Genomic DNA, 22640 nt, shown 5'->3' with positions numbered 1-22640 from the left:
CTGCTAGCCAAACGCATTTTTGAAACACTGGAACTGATTTCCTTATCCTGATTTCCTTATCCTAGAGTGCCTATCGAGTCTTCACTAACAGCACCTGCTTGAAGCACATGATTCTAAAGATCCGCAGAGATGCTCGGAATTTTGAGCGCTATCAGCACAACAGGGACCTGGTAAATTTTATCAACATGTTTGCTGACACCCAACTGGAACTTCCACGGGGTTGGGAGATCAAAACAGATCAACAGGGCAAGGTGAGAGCATCAACACAATTAATCACTGGGTGAATTTCCCTGTCCTGCCGATCTCACACGAGGCTAGATGATCGTGAAAGGTTTCTTGTGAACTTAAAATTTGTGACTATCTGGTTTGTATATCAGTGAGCACACAGAATTATTCCCGACAATAAAAACCTTTGTCTTAGGTTTAGCCCCCTAGAAATGTCATTCTCTATGCTATCTTCTGTCATCACACAAGGACACTAAGAAGTGTGGTCTAATTCGTGCTAGCATCCAGTATTGTATAATGCTATACCAGGCATTGTTAATCTTGCACCAACCCCCGCCCCCCTCTGTCCCACACACACACACACACACTAATCAAACACTATATTTATAATATTTGACTTAATAATGCTGACTAGAAACACTCTGTCTGAATACCTCTGCCTCATACTTTGGGAGAGTTCAGATTTAGAGCCACGTCTCAGCTGCATGAACTGATTCTGCTCTTACTTTCAGCAGTTTTGCAGCACTGTGACTCCACTGATTTCAGAAGAGTTATATCTGATTTATGCCAGTGTAACTGAGAGGAGAAATGGGCCCTGTGACTCCAGACTCAATAATGGGACTAACCAAAACATAGTCCAAACACCCACAAATGAGGTTGCATGTGGTATGAAGGTAGAACTTTCCCCTAGTTTTCCAGGTGCAAGGCTAAGGAGTTAACAGAATAAGGCTTGATTTTGAGGGGCTGAGTTGAAGCTCATTAGAAGTTGCGAGCACTCAGCCTTCCTTGTCATCAGGCCCCTCATGTCTAGCTGTTGGTTGTCCATTTAAAAAGAAGTGATGCTGGAATCTAATGGTCAAGTCCTGTGTGACACTGAGTACCATCAACATCCACTAACTTTGCTGGTAATTAAGGGTGCCAGCACCTGGCAGGAGGCACTCAGCACCTGGTAGAATCAGGCCCATAGAGCATAATCAGTATGCTCACAACTAGAGTTGTGCATTGCACCTAAAAATGAGGGACAAGCTCCAAAAGAGAACTGGCTGGTTTTAAATTACGGTGATACCAGTTTGAATCAATTTCAAGGAATTTGGCAAATTAGTATGGTAGAAAATGAGTTACTGTAGTAATACAAGGTATATTGGACTAATAACTCATTAAGCTGTAAATTGTGAACGATCATGATTGCAAAATGTGGCACATATGATACGCACTATTCCCTGCTCAGTTTGTATGCTGCTTTCTCATCCCTCAACTCTTTCACCATGTTAGCTTTCTGCTTATGAATATACAGTATTCTTTTTATTACAGTCCTTCTTTGTTGACCACAACAGCCGTGCTACCACTTTCATCGATCCCAGGATCCCACTTCAAAATGGCCGTCTCCCTAATCATCTGACTCACAGGCAGCATCTCCAGCGACTTCGCAGCTACAGTGCTGGAGAGGTAACTATAGCATTAAGACCCCTTCCTAAATATATGGTATATCTGCTAGGGAAGTGGTTCTGAACTGGGAGTACACAGAGATCTTCCAGGGGGTACATCAACTCATCTAGATCTTTATCTAGTTGTACAACAGGCTACACAAAAAGCACTAGCAAAATCAGTACAAACTAAAATTTCATACAGACGATGACTTGTTTATATTGCTCTCTATACTAAACACTGAAATGTAAGTACAATATTTATATTCCAATTGATTCATTTTACAATGATGTGGTAAAAATGAGAAAGTAAGCAATTTTTCAAGTGTGCTGTGACACTTCTGTATTTTTATGTCTGATTTTGTAAGCAAGTAGTTTTTAAGGGAGGTGAAACTTGGGGTACACAAGACAAATCAGACTCCTGAAAGGGGTACAGTCGTCTGGAAAGGTTGAATCATAGAATTATAGAATATCAGGGTTGGAAGGGACCTCTGGAGGTCATCTAGTCCAACCCCCTGCCCAGAGCATGACCAATCCCAACTAAATCATCCCAGCCAGGGCTTTGTCAAGCCTGACCTTAAAAACTTCTAAGGAAGGGGATTCCACCACCTCCCTAGGTAACGCATTCCAGTGTTTCACCACCCTCCTAGTGAAAAAGTTTTTCCTAATATCCAACCTAAATCTCCCCCACTGCAACTTGAGACCATTACTCCTTGTTCTGTCATCCGCTATCACTGAGAATAGTCTAGATCCATCCTCTTTGGATCCACCTTTCAGGTAGTTAAAAGCAGCTATCAAATCCCCCCTCATTCTTCTCTTCCGTAGACTAAACAATCCCAGTTCCCTCAGCCTCTCCTCATAAGTCATGTGTTCCAGACCCCTAATAATTTTTGTTGCCCTTCGCTGGACTCTCTCCAATTTCTCCACATCCTTCTTGTAGTGTGGAGCCCAAAACTGGACACAGTACTCTAGATGAGGCCTCACCAATGTCGAATAGAGGGGAACGATCACATCCCTCGATCTGCTGCCAATGCCCCTACTTATACACACCAAAATGCCATTGGCCTTCTTGGCAACAAGGGCACACTGTTGACTCATATCCAGCTTCTCGTCCACTGTCACCCCTAGGTCCTTTTCTGCAGAACTGCTGCCTAGCCATTCGGTCCCTAGTCTGTAACGGTGCATTGGATTCTTCCGTCCTAAGTGCAGGACTCTGCACTTGTCCTTGTTAAACCTCATCAGATTTCTTTTGGCCCAATCCTCCAATTTGTCTAGGTCCCTCTGTATCCTATCCCTACCCTCCAGCGTATCTACCTCTCCTCCCAGTGAGCTGTAGCTCACGAAAGCTTATGCTCAAATAAATTGGTTAGTCTCTAAGGTGCCACAAGTACTCCTTTTCTTTCTGCGAATACAGACTAACATGGCTGTTACTCTGAAACCTCCCAGTTTAGTGTCATCCGCAAACTTGCTGAGGGTGCAATCCACACCATCCTCTAGATCATTATTGAAGATATTGAACAAAACTGGCCCCAGGACCGACCCTTGGGGCACTCCGCTAGATACCGGCTGCCAACTAGACATGGAGCCATTGATCACGACCCGTTGAGCCCGACAATCTAGCCAACTTTCTACCCACCTTGTAGTGCATCCATCCAGCCCATATGTCTTTAATTTGCTGACAAGAATACCGTGGGAGACCTTGTCAAAAGCTTTGCTAAAGTCGAGGAATAACACATCCACTGCTTTCCCTTCATCCACAGAACCAGTTATCTCATCATAGAAGGCAATTAGATTAGTCAGGCATGACTTGCCTTGGTGAATCCATGCTGATTGTTCCTGATCACTTTCCTCTCGTCTAAGTGCTTCAGAATTGATTGCTTGAGGACATGCTCCATGATTTTTCCGGGGACTGAGGTGAGGCTGACCGGCCTGTAGTTCCCAGGATCCTCCTTCTTCCCTTTTTTAAAGATTGGCACTACTTTAGCCTTTTTCCAGTCTTCCGGGACTTCCCCCGATCGCCATGAGTTTTCAAAGATAACGGCCAATGGCTCTGCAATCACATCCGCCAATTCCTTTAGCACTCTCGGATGCAACGCATCCGGCCCCATGGACTTGTGCACGTCCAGTTTTTCTAAATAGTCCCGAACCACTTCTTCCTTCACAGAGGGCTGGCCACCTCCTCTCCATGCTGTGCTGCCCAGTGCAGTAGTCTGGGAGCTGACCTTGTTCGTGAAGACAGAGGCAAAAAAAGCACTGAGTACATTAGCTTTTTCCACATCCTCTGTCACTAGGTTGCCTCCCTCATTCAGTAAGGGGCCCACACTTTCCTTGGCTTTCTTCTTGTTGCCAACATACCTGAAGAAACCCTTCTTGTTACTCTTAACATCCCTCACTAGCTGCAACTCCAGGTGTGATTTAGCCTTCCTGATTTCATTCCTACATGCCCGAGCAATATTTATATACTCATCCCTGGTCATTTGTCCAATCTTCCACTTCTTGTAAACCTCTTTTTTGTGTTTAAGATCAGCGAGGATTTCACTGTTAAGCCAAGCTGGTCGCCTGCCATATTTACTATTCTTTCTACACATCGGGATGGTTTGTCCCTGTAACCACAATAAGGATTCTTTAAAATACAGCCAGCTCTCCTGCACTCCTTTCCCCCTTATGTTATTCTCCCAGAGGATCCTGTCCATCAGTTCCCAGAGGGAGTCAAAGTCTGCTTTTCTGAAGTCCAGGGTCCTTACTCTGCTGCTTTCCTTTCTTCCTTGTGTCAGGATCCTGAACTCGACCATCTCATGGTCACTGCCTCCCAGGTTCCCATCCACTTTTGCTTCCCCTACTAATTCTTCCCGGTTTGTGAGCAGCAGATCAAGAAGAACTCTGCCCTTAGTTGGTTCCTCCAGCACTTGCACCAGGAAATTGTCCCCTACAGTTTCCAAAAACTTCCTGGATTGTCTGTGCACCGCTGTGTTGCTCTCCCAGCAGATATCAGGATGATTGAAGTCGCCCATGAGAACCAGGGCGTGCGATCTAGTAGCTTCTGTGCGTTCCCGGAAGAAAGCCTCGTCCACCTCATCCCCCTGGTCCGATGGTCTATAGCAGACTCCCACCACGACATCACCCTGGTTGCTCACGCTTCTAAACTTAATCCAGAGATTCTCAGGTTTTTCTGCAGTTTCATACTTGAGCTCTGAGCAGTCATACTGCTCCGTTACATACAGTGCAACTCACCCACCTTTTCTGGCCTCCCTGTCCTTCCTGAACAGTTTATACCCATCCATGACAGTACTCCAGTCATGCGAGCTATCCCACCAAGTCTCTGTTATTCCAATCACATCATAATTCCCTGACTTTGCCAGGACCTCCAGTTCTCCCTGCTTGTTTCCCAGGCTTTGTGCATTTGTATATAGGTGCTTGAGACAACCCACTGATCGCCCCTCGTTCTCAGTATGAGGCAGGAGCCCTGTGCTAGGGCACATGGTGGTTCTTATTTTTAGCTTTTGACAAGCAGATGCAGCTTAAAAGCATTTGGAATTTCACCCCAGTAATCCCATTTGGCCAAAGAAAAATCTAAACCCTCATATACTGTTCTCCCAGCTCCTTAATCTTAGTTTCCCTGAACCCTGAGTTCTCCTTTTCTCCTCTCAAGTCTTCATGCTATCAGCCCTATATCTGCCACTTCCTTGACACTGACTCTGCTGACCCACTCATTCATGAATTTGTCACTTCATGCCTTGAACATTGAAACTCATTTCTCATGGCCTCCCAAAGTCACTTGTATCCAAATTCCAGTCTGTTCAGAATGCTACTACACACCCATATATTCAGCCTGTATACCCAGCAGTACATCACCCTCAAGATGAAAACCTCCTTTGCCTTTGAATCTGCTACGGACTCACTCACCATGTGTTCAAAGCTCTTTGTGGCCATGCTCCCAACTACCTCCACGTTATCATCTCTTCCTATACTCTCAGCTGCTCTCTTTGCTCTGCCAATTATGGCTTCTTTCCATCCCCCCACCCACATACAGTCCTTTCTCAGAGAATGATCCTGTGCTTCCACTGTCTCAGCTACTGTATATAGCTCAGCCTGTTCACTTCCATCTGGCATGTATTGGGCCTGATCCTCCACTGGGATAAATTGGAATAGCTCCATCTTCAGGAGAAGATGACAGCCATTCACCACTAATGACAGCCATTCACCACTCTTCATATATTGCTTTCCTATACTCAGACACCTTCTTATTGTAACATCCATCACTGTAACTTGGCTGTGTTCTGAGGTACCTGTAGGACATCCACAAAATGAAGTGACACTTGACTGTGCAAGAGGAAGACTTGGGGGAAAAGAGAGGTATAATAAAGGCAAAGAAAGCTTGAGGTCCCAGGATGCTGCCCTACCGTTGACAGCAGATGCATTTGGGATAGTGAAACAGAATGCAGACATGAGAGGAATAACAGCACCATTCAATCTGACACCAGTTTTTTGCACACTTTAAAACATCCCTTATATCTGAAGGGTTTTAATAAATGTTTTTGTGACTTTTTATCTTTCAAAAGATAGTGGCTTCATATTTCTTTCTTGCTAGAGTATTTATCGAATGACCTGTCAATAGCAGACTGTAGACATATGACCCTCTCTAATGCAAATCAACCAAATTGATAAGACAATGGAAATAGATTTTGAAGGAAGACTCAGTGTTTGAGGTTCTGGCCCAGGCTTTAATAAAATCAAGGCATCCAATACAATTATGGCCTGACAGTTCAGCAGCTCACTGTGACTCTAGTATCTGATAAGATATTCTCCCTATCATGTGTAGTAATGTGTGCTGAGGTGTGTTTCCATGCTGTTAGATTACTGATGATAGGCTTTATGATACTGAAATCATTTCAAATGATCTTTTCTCTGTTGCATGGAGATAACATTCCCCACTGCACAGTGTGGAGGGGATGACGGGAGCATAAATGCCACTCGAGGCCCAAATGATCGTGGAGGCAGGGATGCTAAAGCACCAGCATTTCTCTCCCACCTGCAGAACTGCACATGGTAGAGGCTTTTTAGGGTTGTGGGGATGGAGGGGAGGAGGAACAAATTGGGAGTGGATCACAGCCAAGGGAACAGCTGTTGTATTCATCATCCTCTCCCAGAAAACCAGCAGGAAAATTCCTAGGGGAGTTGATATTGACCCTATCAATGTTAACTCCAGCAGGATCATGCTGTGCCACCCAGCCCCCTTGGAGAGGCTGTTTTGGACTAGTGCGTGGGACTGGAGGCAACAACATCACTGCTTCTGGGATATCAGTACTGGCAGGGGAGAGAGAGCACTGAAGGGTTGTGTGAATTTTCCCATCGTGGGTGAACAACAACATTTTTCTCAAATGTTCACATAAATTTGTTAATGAATTTGCTTCTGTCATGCCTACTACCCTGACTTAGCAATCAATTTCTGCCAGCACTATAGCACTGAATTTTACTGTTTGCAGTATTGTTGTAGCCATGTTGGTGCCAGGATATTAGAGAGACAAACTGGGTGAGATAATATCTTTAATGGGACCAACTTCTTTTGGTGAAAGAGACAAGCTTTTGAGCAACACAGAGCTGAAGTAAACCTGACCTGAAGAAGAGGTCTGTGTCACTCGAAAGCTTGTCTCTTTCCCCAGCAGAAGATGGTCCAATAAAAGATATTCCCTCACCCACCTTCTATCTATAATTGAATTTTGCTGCCACAGCTGGTTCACAAAAAGCAAATCTGAAAGTTGTGCACACAGTAATCCATGCTAGTGGAAGCATTTACCCTGGAAGTGCTTCCACATTCATCCAACCAGGGAACAGAAACAATGGCATATAACTTACTTGCCAAACCTAACAAACACGTGCAGCTCATATATCAAGGACTAGCAGAGAACTGTGCACTATAAATCCATAAAGTTGTTTAAGAAAAAGAGAGAGAGAAAAAAAAAACAGATGAAACAGTCTAATACTGTTAAATAACGAGAATACTGTTGAATAATGAACACACTTGAGGAAATTGCAAACTACTCCTAGGTCCTGATGCCCAGTGGAAAGACTCCCATTGACTTTTGTGGGCTTTGGGTCAGGCTCTAAAAGCCCACCCTTTACAGAGCAGAAGACTCTAGCACCAAAACAAATTTACCAAGACCAAAAGGTTTCATACCACGATAGCTATTGTTAATATGAATGGGATATGTTTTTGTCCTATAAATCATGCCCATGGGGAAATCCCAGAGACTCACTTAGGTTTGAGAGAGAGAGGAAAAACATGTCAAAACACGCTTCCCTCTGGCCACTTGCCAGCTGCTTGAAGTTCCGCTGGCTCCTCTGCTAAGCAGCAAGGAGAGCCCTCTAAACAGCAGGAGAGAAGCAAACTGGAGATTTTAAAGATCTGTCAGCATCAATTTAATAAATCAACTGTTTCTCATCCTCCTCCTCAACTTAATGAAGGGCAATTATGGTCTTTGCACTGAGAGTAAAGAATAGGGATATAATTAATGCCAGTCAGCATGACTTTATGGAAAATAGGTCTTGTCAAACAGTTCTGATTTTGTTCTTTGATGTGATTAGACGTTAGATAAATGTAACTGCATAGAGGTAATAGACTTAGAATTTTGTAAGGCATTTGACTTCGTACCACACAACATTCTGATTAAAATATTAGTGCTGTACAATATCAATAAAACACACATAACATGGATTAAGAATTGGCTAAAAATGACAGATCTCAAAAAGTAGTTGTCTGTGGAGAATCATCATTGAATGGAGGAAGGATGTTCTACTGGGCCGCCTTGGGGATCAGTACTAGGCCCACGGCTGTTCAACATTTTCATCAGTGATGTGGAAGTAAATATAAAATCACTGCTGATAAAACATGTGGATAACACAAAGATTGACAGAGTGGTATATAATGATGAGGACTGGGTAGTCCTACAGAATGATCAGGATCACATAGCAAGCTGGGTCCATTCAAGTAAAAATGCATTTTAATGCAGCCAAATGAAAGTTATACAACTAGGAACAAGGAGTGCAGGCCATACCTACAGAATGGGGGACTATATCTAAAAATACAGTGACTCTGAAAATGGATTTAGGGTGATAGTGGAAAAGCAACTGAACATGAGCTCCCAGTGCGATGCTTTGGCAAAGAGGGCTAAGTTGATCCTCAGATGTATAAGCAGGGGAGTAGTGAGTGGGGAGGGGATTTTACTTCTGTATTTGGTGCTGCTGAGACAGATACTGGTGTACAGTTCAGGTGTCTATATTTTTTAAAGGATTTTGAAAAACTGGAAACGGTGCAGAAAAGAGCCACAAAAGTTATTTGTGAGCTGGAGAAAATGCCTTCCAGTAAAAGGTTTAACAGCCTGCAAGGTTCAGTATAGTTGCCCTTGAATCAACACCTCACATTTTAACATCTCAAATGTACTTCTAAATTAAGCCTCCCTTATGAGATTGGAATATACAAATATGACTTCCTGATTAAGTCAGCTTTCTTCACCTTCACGTGTAAAAAGCATTCTCTGGAAAAAGTAGAGATAATAATTGTACAGCTTTTATTGATGGGCCACTATTGTTTCTAAGCTCTTCTATACAAAACCGTACCACAACTGCCAAAAGACAGACCTTTCCAAAATGCACTTTCCTCCTTAATCTGTGCCTCATATTTCATATAAGAACATATTGTGAATATTCTAGAACACCTTCCTATTCCTATTCCACTCCACAAAATTGATTTACTCAAAAATTGTTCACTCCGATTCCTGTTTTTCCATTGCAATGAAGTATCTTCCTAAATTAAAGACCCCTATAAAGGCTTTTGATGTCCATTTTTAAGTTTCTTGATCTTCAGTAGCATTATGTAGTTTGTCCTGTAAAATTTCTACAATTTTGGGTGCAAGGGCATCCATTTCCCCCTTTCTGCAGAGCTAAAAGGTCAAGGCTAATCCCAGCTACCCTTTAAAAAACTTAATAGGCCAGATACTCAGCTAGTGTAAACTGAAGTTTTATTGAAGTCAACAGCTAAAGACTAGAGGACAATCTATGTCTAGAATCCTGCTACACCTCCAGAAATCAAAACAGATCAGTAGCAATGGTGAAGTGTCACCATTCTCTCCAGGTGGCTTCCCTTCTGGGATGGCCACTGCCATTGTATGATGACAGGGCATACTAGATCTTATAAACTTACCTTAAAAAGAACAGGTAGGAATTTGAGCCAAAACCAGTGGCCACGCATGGTGGAGAGCCACTGGAGGGAGTAGCTGGATTTTGCCAGCTATTATTTTGTGAAATATGGCCTTAGTAATGCTTTTGATGTCAGTGTTTGTTATCAGCTTGTCTATACTGGCAGCTTTCTTCAACAGTTGGAAAAAATCCAAGGCAAAGCATAGCTGATAATCACTGTCGACAGTGAGTCATTTTCCTGATGTAGACAAGGCCCAAACCAGGGACAGTGTTGGACACGTACTGCTTCTGTTTGGATAAACAGAAGCCATGCATACGCATGCCTCTTACATAAATTCTTGTTAAGTTACTCATATTCACTTCTGGGGAATATTACCCCTTTCTGTTCTGATATATCTTTTCCTCATGTTATTACAACAATAATTTCCATCCCAGTGTGCCAAATGAATATTTTAGGGCCAAATTAAACAAAAGTGTCCTTAATTTTTTTACTCAAAAAATTGCACAAATAGCTGTTTCTACCTGAATATGGTATTTGCATATGCAAATGTAATAATGGAATGCAAAGGCCTGTTCTACACTTAAAAAATTTGACTTGCATAGCAAGGTTGATTAGGGATGTGACTTTTTACTAATACTGTTATGCCTGTAAAAGATGCAGTTATACTGATATAAGGCACTTTATGAGGCACTGGTATAAGGCACTTGTAGTTTATATTTCATTGTCAGAGTGGAATAAGTTATACACCTCTGTGAGCACATTTATACCAGTATAACTGCATTGACACTGGGGAAGGGAGGAATTGCTGCTCTAACTATGCTGGCATAGCTAAAGAGATAAAATTGTATAGTGTAGACAAGGACATAGTGTGCATCCCTTTGCAAACCCAGAATTATATGCCTCTTTGAAGCTGAACAAAAACTTGACCATCAGAGTGCAAAGCCATTCCTTTTTCATGAAAACTTGTGCCTAAATTATTTCTATGGTGTTAATATGCATGTTGTTGATTCCATGTGTAATTTCTCTAGACTGGGACTATGCAGAATATATCACAGCTTTAGAATATGGATGTTGAAAACTGTGACCAATAACAGTAAAAAAAAAAAAAAAAAAATCCCTAAACTGAGTCAGTCAATCTCATGATTTTGGATTAAAGTCGCAAAAGTAAAAAGACATAATAAAATTTTTTATTGACTAATATGTAGCTAAATGTCTTTCTTTCCTTCTCTCATTTTAGGCATCAGAAGTCTCTCGGAATAGAGGCGTTTCTCTGTTGACCAGACCAGGCAACAGCCTAGTAACAGCAATTCGAAACCAGCACCATCATGAGTCATTACCTCTGGGTAAGTAGGGCCTATTTTTTCTTTCTAGTGGGGCTCCTTGGGAACTGGTTTAAGACCATTCAACAGTCATATCCCTTATCTAGCTCTCTACCAACTCTTTCTTAATGAGGAGCCAGGGAATATTATATTGATGGTGATCATATTGTATTACTGTGTGCTTTATTCTGTATGCTGTATTATCACGATTTGATGAGTAATTTTCAGTAGCACAGTTGTCATCATCTCCAAAAGTGTCACTTGTTGCTAGAGTAAAGAAAAGCCTCTGTGGTCTTTATCTATTCCAGCTTACAATGACAAGATTGTTGCATTTCTACGCCAACCAAACATTTTTGAGATGCTGCAGGAGCGTCAGCCAAGCTTGGCCAGGAACCATGCACTCAGGTACTGATCTGTTTCAAGTTACTGTAAACAGTCTCTTTAATCCTGTCCCCTATTGGCTTTGGAGCCAGCAGATAGGGTGTTCCATGGGGCCTGGAAAGAAAGAAATCCTCTCCCTCTAGGCCACAGGGTCATTGTTATACCACTCCATGACCATTGCTGCAGCCAGGAAGTAGGAATTCATGATGCTGGTGCTTCTGCACCACATGCTCTGTAAGGGCACTGGCTGTAGATCTGTATAGCAGTGGAGCCACTGGCCTCACTCCCCCTTCTCCTTACCTGGCCTTACCATTCAAACTCTGCTACAGGGACATCCAAGGAGCTATCTTGGAGTGTGGAGTCCTTTGCATGGACTTCTCATATTCAATTCTAACCCACAGCAGAGGAGAAGGGAGCAGGATTGACCCCATAATGCTTATAAAATCAACTGTCAAATAACTCTACGTTTTGTCATTCACATTAATAGAGCAGTAAGAACAAAAGGTCAGTGGGGAAGTCAATGGGACCTAGGTTTCAAAGACACTTAGGTGCTTTGAAAATTTCACCTTTTCTGTGCACAGTATAAATGTGTAGACCTAGGTCCTTCACTATGGATGAGGAGCGTACAGTACAGCTCAGCATTTCCCCAATCTTGAACCTGCTCTTACTATGATGGTCCCCATCGTAAACTACCAACATATCAGATAGCAGCTGCCAGTGGCTCCCAGGAGCCCAGAACAGCCCCTGAGATCAGTGGGACACAGGGAAGTCCAGCCACTCCCCCTTTGCATGAATCACATCTCCAAAGAGTATGGGATCCTCTAACGGTATGTCTAGACTGCAATTAAAAACCCATGGCTGGCCCATGCCAGTTGACTTGGGCTTGCGGGGCTCAGGCTGTGGGGCTGTTTCAGTGCAGTGTAGACTTCTTAGCTAGGGCTGCAGCCTGAGGTCTAGGATCCTCTGATCTCGCAGCGTCCTAGAGCCTGCAGGAGTCCCCAGTCCTGAGGTGAACCTGTTACCCCAAACAATGGATTTTGAGATGTCCCTATAATAATCTGCCTATCAGCCCCATAGTCTGTTCTTCACAAGGTATGAATTTCCGGGGTTGTTAAGGAAACACTAAAGGACATAGATATAACCTTCTGATAAAGTGATTGACACAGGCCGTATATCTTCCAAAATAAAGTGTCTTTTTATTCAAGTAACTAAAAATCCCTAATATAGTCTAATCTAAAAATTCTAAATAAGACACAATCCCTTATTGTGAATTAAAAGGGCATTCAAACCAAAATAGCATACAGTTTAAATGATTCTAAGAGAAGCGCTACAAATTGCCAGTTTGTAACAAATTTCTGACCGCAGTTTTTAAATTATACTTTAAGTTTTACATAAGTAAAATACAATTAGAACATACACACACACACTTCAAGCATACACATATTAAGTACTATGCTACACTAAAAATTATATTTAAAAACTGGCAGGCTTACTTTATAAATTCTTTGGTATTCTTCTTTAGTCACTATTGCTGCTCAGCTCTGCTACTGTTGCAGTTTATTCTCAGTCAACTCCTGTGATGGGTTGTCACCCTTGGGGTGCAGTCTGCGAGCCGTGGGAACCTCTGTGGGCTCTTAAATCCCCAAGGTGGGCAGGCCTCTTTCACACTGCTTTGTTGGAGATTCAGGCAGCCTCACCAGAACCTGTTATCACCCAACATGACAGCAGGTGGCTGACGGCAGGTCCCACTGAGTTACCTGAGTGCTTTACCTAAGCCACTCAAGGACATACAGCCAATTTCTCAGCTCCCCCACTTTGCACCCCTGCTGGAATATAAACCCAGAATTATACCATTTTACACTGCACGGGGATCTGTACAATGTAAGCTCATTAATATAGTTTTCCTTCCCCTCGATGTATGAAAGATATGCACAACAAGCTTGTGTTAACCAAGCTGAGACTTTCTCCCCAACACTTCACTCAAAATACACTGGTTAAGATAAAGCATAAAGCAAGTTTATTAACTACAGAAAGATAGATTTTAAGTGATTATATGTGATAGCAAACAGATCAAAGCAGATTACCTCGCAAATAAACAAAAATGAAAACTACCCTAATATACTCATTAGGACTTGAATTAGCAATTTCTCACCCTGACTGATGATACAAGCAGTCCGCCAAGTTTCCATACACAGGCTAGAAATCCCTTTAGCCTGGGACCAGCACTTCCTCCAGTTCAATCTTTGCTCCTCAGGTGTTTCCAGGAGTTCTCATTGGTGGTGAGAGAGGCCCCAAGATGATGTCACTCCCTGCCTTATATAGCTTTTCCATATGTCGGGAAGCCTTTGTTCCAAACTCAGTTCCCAGTCCAGTTTGTGGAAAAATACAGGTACCAAAATGGAGTTATGTAGTCTGGTCACATGCCCTTGCATGCCTTGCTGAGTCATAGAAGCCATTGCTTACAGGCTGGCTGAAACGTTTCCAGGAAGGCTCACCAAGTGGGGGATAAGCTTCTCCTAAGGCCTGTTTCCCCTAGTGGCCCATTTCCCTGAATAGACCCTTCACAACTAGCTGTCTAGACAGCAAGCATTTTGCCTAGTGGGTGTCACCCATTTGTAACTACATTTGAAATACAGATACATAGTCAATATTCATAACTTCAGATACAAAAATGATACATGCATATGAATAGGATAATCATATTAAGCCAGGGGTTCGCAACCTTTCAGAAGTGGTGTGCAGAGTCTTCATTTATTCACTTTAATTTAAGGTTTCACGTGCCGGTAATACATTTTAATGTTTTTAGAAGATCTCTCTCCCTATAAAAGTCTATATATTGTATAATTAAACTATTGTTGTATTGTAAATTAAACAAGGTTTTCAAAACGTTTAAGAAGCTTCATTTAAAATTAAAATGTTTATCTTCTGCCTCCGGCCCGCTCAGCCCACTGCTGGTCTGGGGTTCTGTTCACCTAGGCCAGCAGCGGGCTTAGTGGGGCCTGTGGCTGGGACCCTGGCTGGCAAGGGGCCGGCAGCCAGAACCCCAGACTGGCAGTGGGCTGTGCGGGGCCGGCCCCTGGGACCTCAGATCGGCAGTGGGCTGAGCGGCTCAGCCCCATGCCACTCAGCCCGCTGCCGGTCTGGGGTTCAGTCCATCGACTCCTGCCAGCCGGGATTCCGGCTGCTGGACCCACTCAGCCTGCTGCCGGTCTGGGGTCCCAGCCCTGCCCACATACAGTGGGTGCCTACCTTCTCCCTGGTTCTGGCCCATTCTCTTCCTGTCTCTCTGCACTGAGTTGAGGGTGGGAGTGCACTGAGCACAGGGCTGGGGGTGAAAGAGCAGGTTGGGGTGTAGAGTCTGGCTTGGAGCTAGAATGTGAGAGGGTGCTCAGGGTTGGGGCAGGAGGTTTGGGTGTGGAGAGCTTACCTGGGCAGTTCCCATTTGGTGGGAGGGGTGCAGGTGGGAATGTGGGGGGAGGGGGATGCAGGAGCTCCCGTTTGGTGCTCAGGGAGGGGGGTGGATATGTGGGGGGTGCAAGAGTCAGGATGTGGGGGGTGCATGCGGTGTGGGGGGCTGGGTATGTGGGGGGGTGCCAGAGTCAGGGCTGGGGTCATGGGGGGGGTGAAGGAGTCAAGCAGAGGTCTGGGTGTGCGTGAGGGGGGTACAGGGCTCAGGGCAGGGGCCTGGGGGTGTGCGGGGCTGCAGGGCTCAGGGCAGAGGGCTGGGTGTGTGTGAGGGGGGTCAAGGCAGAGGGCTGGGGGTGTGGGCTGAAATCGTGGGGTGCTCACAGCAGGGGGCTGGAGGGGGTATGCCCCACTTCCACCACCCCCCTTCTCCAAAGCCCTGCCCCTGCTTCTTCTCTGCCTCCGCCGGGAGCAGCAAGCACACTGACCCCGCTCCTCCCCCACACCCTCGCAAGAGCCAACAGCTGATCGGCCGGCAGGGAGGGACGGAGAGGAGGAGGAGGGGCAGGAACCCAGCACACTGTGGGAGGGGAGCCAGCAGGACCAAGCTTCTGCCCCCTGAGCCTGCGGGAGGGGGCGGAGAAGAGCGGGCCCAGCCGGGCCGGGCCAGGCCGGGCTGGGCAGGGCAGGATTTTTAATGGCATGCTGCTGCTGCCTTAGCAGGCAGCCACGTGCCATTAAAAATGGGCTCACGTGCCGTCTTTGGCACATGTGCCATAGGTTGCCGACCCCGTTTTAAGCAAATCATAACTACTCCAATGTCACTTCACAAGACATATCTTGAACCAGATGCATCATAATTACGTTGTAATCATATCAAAATCATACTCCTATGAAGAATCTGAGGTGCAGTGTCACAGCTCCCTTCCTCTGTTCACAGCTCACTCCCAGCAGCTTCTCTGTCCTTCGTGCGTTAGTTATTTTGTTTCAGTGTTGCCGATATTGTGGCTGCTGCTGAAGCTACCGTCTGTGCTGTTGTAAGTGCTTTTCTTCATGAGAGCTCTCCTCAGAACTCTAAGCTGTCTTCCAGCAGCTCTTCTTCCTGATTTCCATTCTCTTCATCCAACTTTTCCTGATTACTGCCTTCCTCCTGACTGACCAACTGCCTGCCGGCCCTGCTTTTTTATATTGTTCTAACACACATTACCTCATCTTCAGCTACCAGAAGAAACAGCCCCAAGCTGGCCCAGGTTAGTTCTCCCATCTCTTTCATTCAGCACATGCTCACTGTTGCTGTTTACCTCAGAGTTATGATTCTGCCGACCCCAACACCTGCTTGACTCTTTGCCAGGGTGCCGTCTTAGCTCTCCTGGATTCTCTGCCAATTAACTGAACTTTCACCCTGTCTCATATTGAGCATGCTCAGGGTCTGCAGCATCCATCTGAGGATGGAGTGACTCCTTCTTATTCAGAATAGAGATCAGGTGGACAAAGTGGAGGGTGGAGAAATTCTGAACAAACATTTCATGGCCAGTTACTCTGGATGTAGAACCACAATCCACCAACTGTGAAGAGCCCAGGAAGATCTGGGCCACATACCATCCCTGCACACTGTGGCAAGGTACCTTCTTGGTCTCACAGCCTCAGTTGTTTTTAGCCTTGGTGAGACGGGCTTGGGTAAAACAGTCCTTCTTGGCTGCACAGGGGCAGTCCATTCCTTCTCTCAGCCAGTCTTTTGGGCTACATTTCTCTCTAAGCAGAGTGAATGTAGCTTCCCCTCCTGGTGAGGCTTGCTGTCTTGCTGCTCCTACCCTACTGGCAGCTTGACTCCGACTCCGACTCCTACTCCTTCTCTCTCTCTCTCTCTTTCTCTCCTCCCAATAGGGGAGGGTTTAAAAAAGGTCTCAGGCAGCCCTTAGTTGGAATCAACTGATTCTAATTGACCTCAGGTAACTCCCTCTCAGTGGATCCTAATTGATCTCTGGTAACCCCTTCTCAGCTGAACCGGATTGACCTGGAGTCACCCCTCCCCAGTTGATAGGGAGGAGGGCCTTTTAACCTTCTGGGACTGTTTTCTTACCCCCCACCCCTTGCAGCTGTCTGTCCTGAGTTTATAACAACACCAAAAGATGCATTTACCATCTAAGAATGAACTTAAATGAACTAGAGAATGGGCAGCACCAAAAAGGCATTTAGTGCCTCTTCGCTTCAGTCTTTACTAAAAGAGTTAATTTTATCAGATACTGAACGCAGTTAATATTGACAACAAGGGAGAAAAAACCAAGCCACGATAAGGAAAGAATAGTTAAAATAATATTTAGATAAGTTAGATGTATTCAAGCCAGCAGGGCTTGATGAAGTTCCCTCTAGGGTTCTTAAGGAAGTAGCTGAAGTAATCTTGGAACCATTAGCAATTGTCTCTGAGAACTCATGGAGAATGGGGTGACTCCTGGATGGGGGCACTAAGCGGGGAAACACAGTTGTGCATGGGGAGCCATAATTTGTACTTCAGCAATCATTGAATATATTTGTAATTTCGTGGGTGCTTTATTCATTAAAAACACAAAACTATTGCAAAACTTTTTCATGTTCATATTCATCACATGTCATTCCTTTTGCTTCTCTAAAGAAACAGAAGAGTGTTTTCTCTATACTCTAATTCACTTCTTTTCCTTGTTCTTTTTTATAGTTTACCTGTTGGCCTCCTCGTTTCATGTTCTACATTTCAGATATATTTTCTCTAAAAAAATAGTCAAATCCTTGTTAACAGGATGTAAAAAATGAAGAGGTGCCCGAGTTACAATGGTCACCACTGAAGAGTCAGCATTTGCTAATGGAGTCCATATAGTTATAGTTATTTTCCACAGGTACCCAAGTATAGGGAAGAACTGTGGTATCTGTGGACACACATTTACAACTCAATGGCCACTATATTTATGCCTCAATGGCAAAAACTCTATAGATCAGATATCTCTGCTTACAATGACCATCTTATTCTTCAGGGGTCTTGGGTGAAATACTGGCTCCACTGAGGACAATGGCAATTTCCCATTGACTTCAGTGGCACCAGAATTTCACCCCTTAACTCTAATAGTAGTGCCATGGCTAGAGAAGCCCTATATTTTACAGAAACATAGGAATATTATTTACTAAATTGCACTCCCGTCTTCACTTCTTTTCTCTGAGAACTTAATAATGTGTTTAAAATTCTTTCCAAAGTAATTAAACCATTTGATACCATCAAGGTATTTCACCTGTTCCTTTCATCTTATATAAAAGTGGTGAAATGAAAAAGAAACAGAATGATAATCTTTTGGGGCTAGATCCTCATTTGGTGTAAATCAGCTTCTATCCATTGACTTTTATGGAGTGATGCAATTTATACTAGTTGAGGATCTGGCCCAAGGATTCAATAAATGCCACACTGTGACCAGCATAACAAAACAGAGAACATCCATGTTTTCCCATTGAGATTTCTCTCTGAGAATTTTGCTGGCCTTGCTGACTGATCATTTACCTAAGAAGATCAGACAAAGAGTTCTTTGGGTGTAAAGGATTAGAAATGCCTCCAGGAGGAATGAAATGCTAATAGGTTGAGGGAGAGAATGAAAAATGCCTCCAGTATTTAAGATGTACATTTTTGTAATTGAGAATTTTTATCATCGCCATCAAATTATTATAGACTTTTTTCACTTCTGTAATTTGAGTTCTTATCCCTTAGAGAACAGGAAATGCTTTTATCTCTTTTTCAGCAGAGAACAAAATTGACTAATGATGGGGACTAGACAGCTTTGCGGATATGTAATGAGATTTGTAACAGGATACTGAGCCTTTCACCTCTAGGTCACTGCTTTGTTTCCACCATTGGTCAGTAGTGGCCCAAAGCTACTATCTGATGGCTGTTCATCAACTTTTGTGGAATGGGCTTGTGGATCTTAGACAAGTTCCCAGCAGACAAGTGTTCATTTCATACAGGGCTAGATCCTGCAAGGCACCTAGCATTCTGGCTCCAGTGCAGCAAAGTAGTCAAACACATGTATAGCTGTGGGCAAGAGTAGTCCCGTTTGACTTAATATTGGAATAAATGATGTCCCACTGGACCATTCACATGCTTAAAGATTGCTTGATCAGATTGCTTGACAGAATCCTTTGCACATTGCAGGACTGAGCCTCAAACAACCACGCCTATTGGCACTAATTTACACCCACGTTTGTATTCCCAGCAGAGACCCCGGGGATTAAATGGTCATGAAGAATGATTTATTCTTTTTCTCCTTGAAGTAGTCCTTTTATATTTGCCTTGAGGCATAAGAATGGCCCTACTGGGTCAGACCAAAGGTCCATCTAGCCTTGTATCCTGTCTTCCAACAGTGGCCAATGCCAGGTGCCCCCCGAGGGAATTAACAGAAAAGGTAATCATCAAGTGATCCATTCTTTGTCGCCCATTCCCAGCTTCTGGCAAATAGAGCCTAGGGACACCATCCCTGCCCATCATGGTTAATAGCCATTGATGGACCTATCCTCCATGAATTTATCTAGTTTTTTTTAACCCTGTTATAGTTTTGGCCTTTACAACATCTTCTGTTGTAGGAGTTCCACAGGTTGACTGCGTTCTGTGAAGAAATACTTCCTTTTGTTTGTTTTAAACCTGCTGCCTATTAATTTCATTAGTTGACCCCTGGTTCTCGTGTTATGAGAAGGAGTAAATAAAAACTTCCATATTTACTTTCTCCACACCAGTCATGATTTTATAGACCTCTATCATGTCCCCCATTAGTCGTCTCTTTTCCAAGCTGAAAAGTCCTAGTCTTATTAATCTCTCCTCATATGGCAGCCGCTCCATACCCCTAATAATTTTTGTTGCCCTTTTCTGAGCCTTTTCCATTTCCAATATATCTTTTTTGAGATTGGACAACCACATTTGCACACAGTATTCAAGATGTAGGTGTACCATAGATTTATATAGAGGCAATATGATATTTTCTGTCCTATTATCTATCCCTTTCTTAATGATTCCCAATGTTATGTTCGCTTTTTTGATTGCGGCTGCACATTGAGTGGATGTTTTCAAAGAACTATCCACAATGACTCCAAGATCTCTTTCTTGAGTGGTAACAGCTAATTTAGATCCCATAATTTTATATGTATAGTTGGGATTGTGTTGTCCAATGTACATTACTTTGCATTTATCAACATTGAATTTCATCTGCCATTTTGTTTCCCAGTCACCCAGTTTTGAGAGATCCTTTTGTAGCTTTTCGCAGTCTGCCTGGGACTTAACTATCTTGAGTAGTTTTGTATCATCTGCAAATTTTGCCACCTCACTGCTTACCCCTTTTTCCAGAGGCACATTGGTAGTCCCGTTTGATGATGGTTACAATACTGCTGCCATGCTCATTGGGTATGGCTCTGATCTTACACACAGCAGTTTTACATTGATTGACTTCCACAGAATTATTCTTTATTTATAACAGTGTCAGTAAGATCAGACCCAGGCTCATTCTGTTTCTAGATAGGACTTCAGTCCCCAGGACGGTCAATCAAGCAACTTCAGTGAACAGTAAATTCATATGTAGGAATTATTTTAATTTGAAAATAAATAATTGTCCTACAAGTTTTATCATAGACCAACCTGGGACTGAAACGTGTAAAGGATAGGGCGTTACATACAACTCTGTTAAGAAAATGTTGTATATTAGGTATAGCCTCCACAGAGGCGAACTTTCATCTATCAATTTTGTCAACTGCAGTGTTACACATAAGTTCTAGGAATAGGGAAATCATCTTGCTCTCTAAAATGTGACTCTTGCTTTGGGAACAGATTGCTAGTATGATTTAAAGAATGTTGTTTTATAGATTGTTCAGATTTGAAAAATGTGTCAAGCAATAGGGATATTTATTTGCTATCTTAATGAGAAAAGCAAAAAGAAACTAGAGAAGCAGTGAGGAAAAAATAATCCATCCCTATCTTATGGTTTGACAAAGATGTGATTTCTTTTCCCCCTCTTGTCATAAATTTTCCAGGGAGAAGATCCATTACATTCGGACAGAGGGTACACATGGGCTTGAAAAGTTGTCCTGTGATGCAGATTTAGTAATTCTACTGAGGTAATCAGTTTGAACAAAAACAGAATTTTGTCACTCATGGTACACAAGAAGCTGGCTAGCTGTCTCCACCCTATTTTTTTGACATATTTTAGGTGATTGACAGAATTTGTTAAATCGAGGCTGATCTCTGCTAGGGCCCTATCGTGATTACACAGGGATTCATTTGTCCTGATAGCTAGTTGGTTTTCATAATAATTCAACCACAATATATGTGTCAAATCATACTTTCCAGAAACTAGTCCCCACTGGTGCAACGAAGTTTACCCTTTGATTGCACTGAACTGTAAGGTTTTGGCTTTAAGGATTAGATTAGAAACGACATTTTAAATTTTCCTGTGGCATTTTGAAATGCAGAAATGTGGTTCCCACCTTTCTGAATAACAATCAGATGCAGATTACAGGAATGTCAGTTATGCCACTGGCAGTGCTATCCACGAGGCTATCTCACATTAAGGAAGAGCTGAGCTACAGTGAAGTGAACGACCATTACTATGTAATGGAGGCAATGGTTTAGTAATGTAGGCAGGGTCTTAGCATCTTTTGGAGCTCCAACGAAATTAGCGCTTTAGAGCCTAGGATAATTTGATTTATGTGGCTCAACACAATGAAGAATTACATTTCTGTTTTGCCCTGTGTTTACACTAAAACACATGGCACCCTAGTTGATTTTGATTGGAGTTACACAGCCCACTCTATCTAATGCAAGAAGTATACGACTTGCTCCCACTACTTATATCTTGATGCAGATAGATGATCAGAGAGCCATGCAGTGGCTATAGCAAAATATATGACCAAGACAAATCATAGTCAAAAGGGAAACAATTTGTGTATCAATATGTATCCCCTGTTCTTGCTTTTGACCACTGGATGTTGCTGCTTTTACCATTGCCTCAAACCTTGGCTCATCCATGCAATATGGCACTGTCTTGGCACGAAAATGCCTAATGGAACTCACTTTGTTACTCTAAAATGAAGACTTTGCTTCTTGAGGCCGTGCCTGATTGGGCAGATCGCTGTTTTATGCATCTGTAGCTACTGATCATTATGTTGTAAATAATGATCGAATGAAGGGCTGCACAAACAGATCCTTATAACAGAATTCTGCTGTACTGAACTCTTGTGCTTCTTCCTGTGTAATGAGCATAAACAGGGCCTGTCTCTATCATTTTTCCTTGCAGTCTCTTTGAAGAGGATATTATGTCCTACATACCCCTGCAGGCTGCCTTCCACCCTGGCTACAGCTTCTCTCCTCGCTGTTCACCCTGCTCCTCACCTCAGAACTCTCCAGGTAAATGGAGGGAAAACAACACAAGTTCTTGTGTTTGTTGTGCTTCTCCATCTGATAATCACAGAGGGTAGGTCTCAGCTGGTGTAAATTGTTGTATCTCATTGACCTCAAAGGAGCTGTGACAGTTTACACCAGTTAAGAATTGGCCTCAGACAATTTTTCTGCTGGAGCATTTGGTTAATACACAGAATGCTGTCACTTTTATTTGTCTCATGGGACACTGATGTTAGCAGCATGGTGGGAATCAGAGATTGTCCAAGGAGAAGAAAATATAGTCCCGGCTTCCAAATGGTTAG

General features: G+C 43.3%; 1 protein-coding gene across 1 annotated transcript in view; it reads left to right on the top strand.

Annotated features, from left to right (window-relative positions):
- Nucleotides 1–22640, top strand: part of HECW1 (HECT, C2 and WW domain containing E3 ubiquitin protein ligase 1) — a 242514-nt gene that overhangs the window by 165562 nt on the left and 54312 nt on the right. Inside the window, exons 13-18 of the mRNA XM_077809221.1 lie at nucleotides 66–251; nucleotides 1537–1671; nucleotides 11081–11186; nucleotides 11471–11567; nucleotides 20973–21056; nucleotides 22235–22344. Of these exons, the coding sequence (XP_077665347.1) occupies nucleotides 66–251; nucleotides 1537–1671; nucleotides 11081–11186; nucleotides 11471–11567; nucleotides 20973–21056; nucleotides 22235–22344 (718 nt within the window). The remainder of the gene's footprint in view (nucleotides 1–65; nucleotides 252–1536; nucleotides 1672–11080; nucleotides 11187–11470; nucleotides 11568–20972; nucleotides 21057–22234; nucleotides 22345–22640) is intronic.

This window comes from Eretmochelys imbricata, chromosome 2 (assembly GCF_965152235.1).
Source record: "Eretmochelys imbricata isolate rEreImb1 chromosome 2, rEreImb1.hap1, whole genome shotgun sequence".
NCBI classification, from domain to species: Eukaryota; Metazoa; Chordata; order Testudines; family Cheloniidae; genus Eretmochelys; species Eretmochelys imbricata.
The sequence above is the reverse complement of the archived record's forward strand: the minus strand, read 5'-3'. Positions and strand labels throughout refer to the sequence as shown.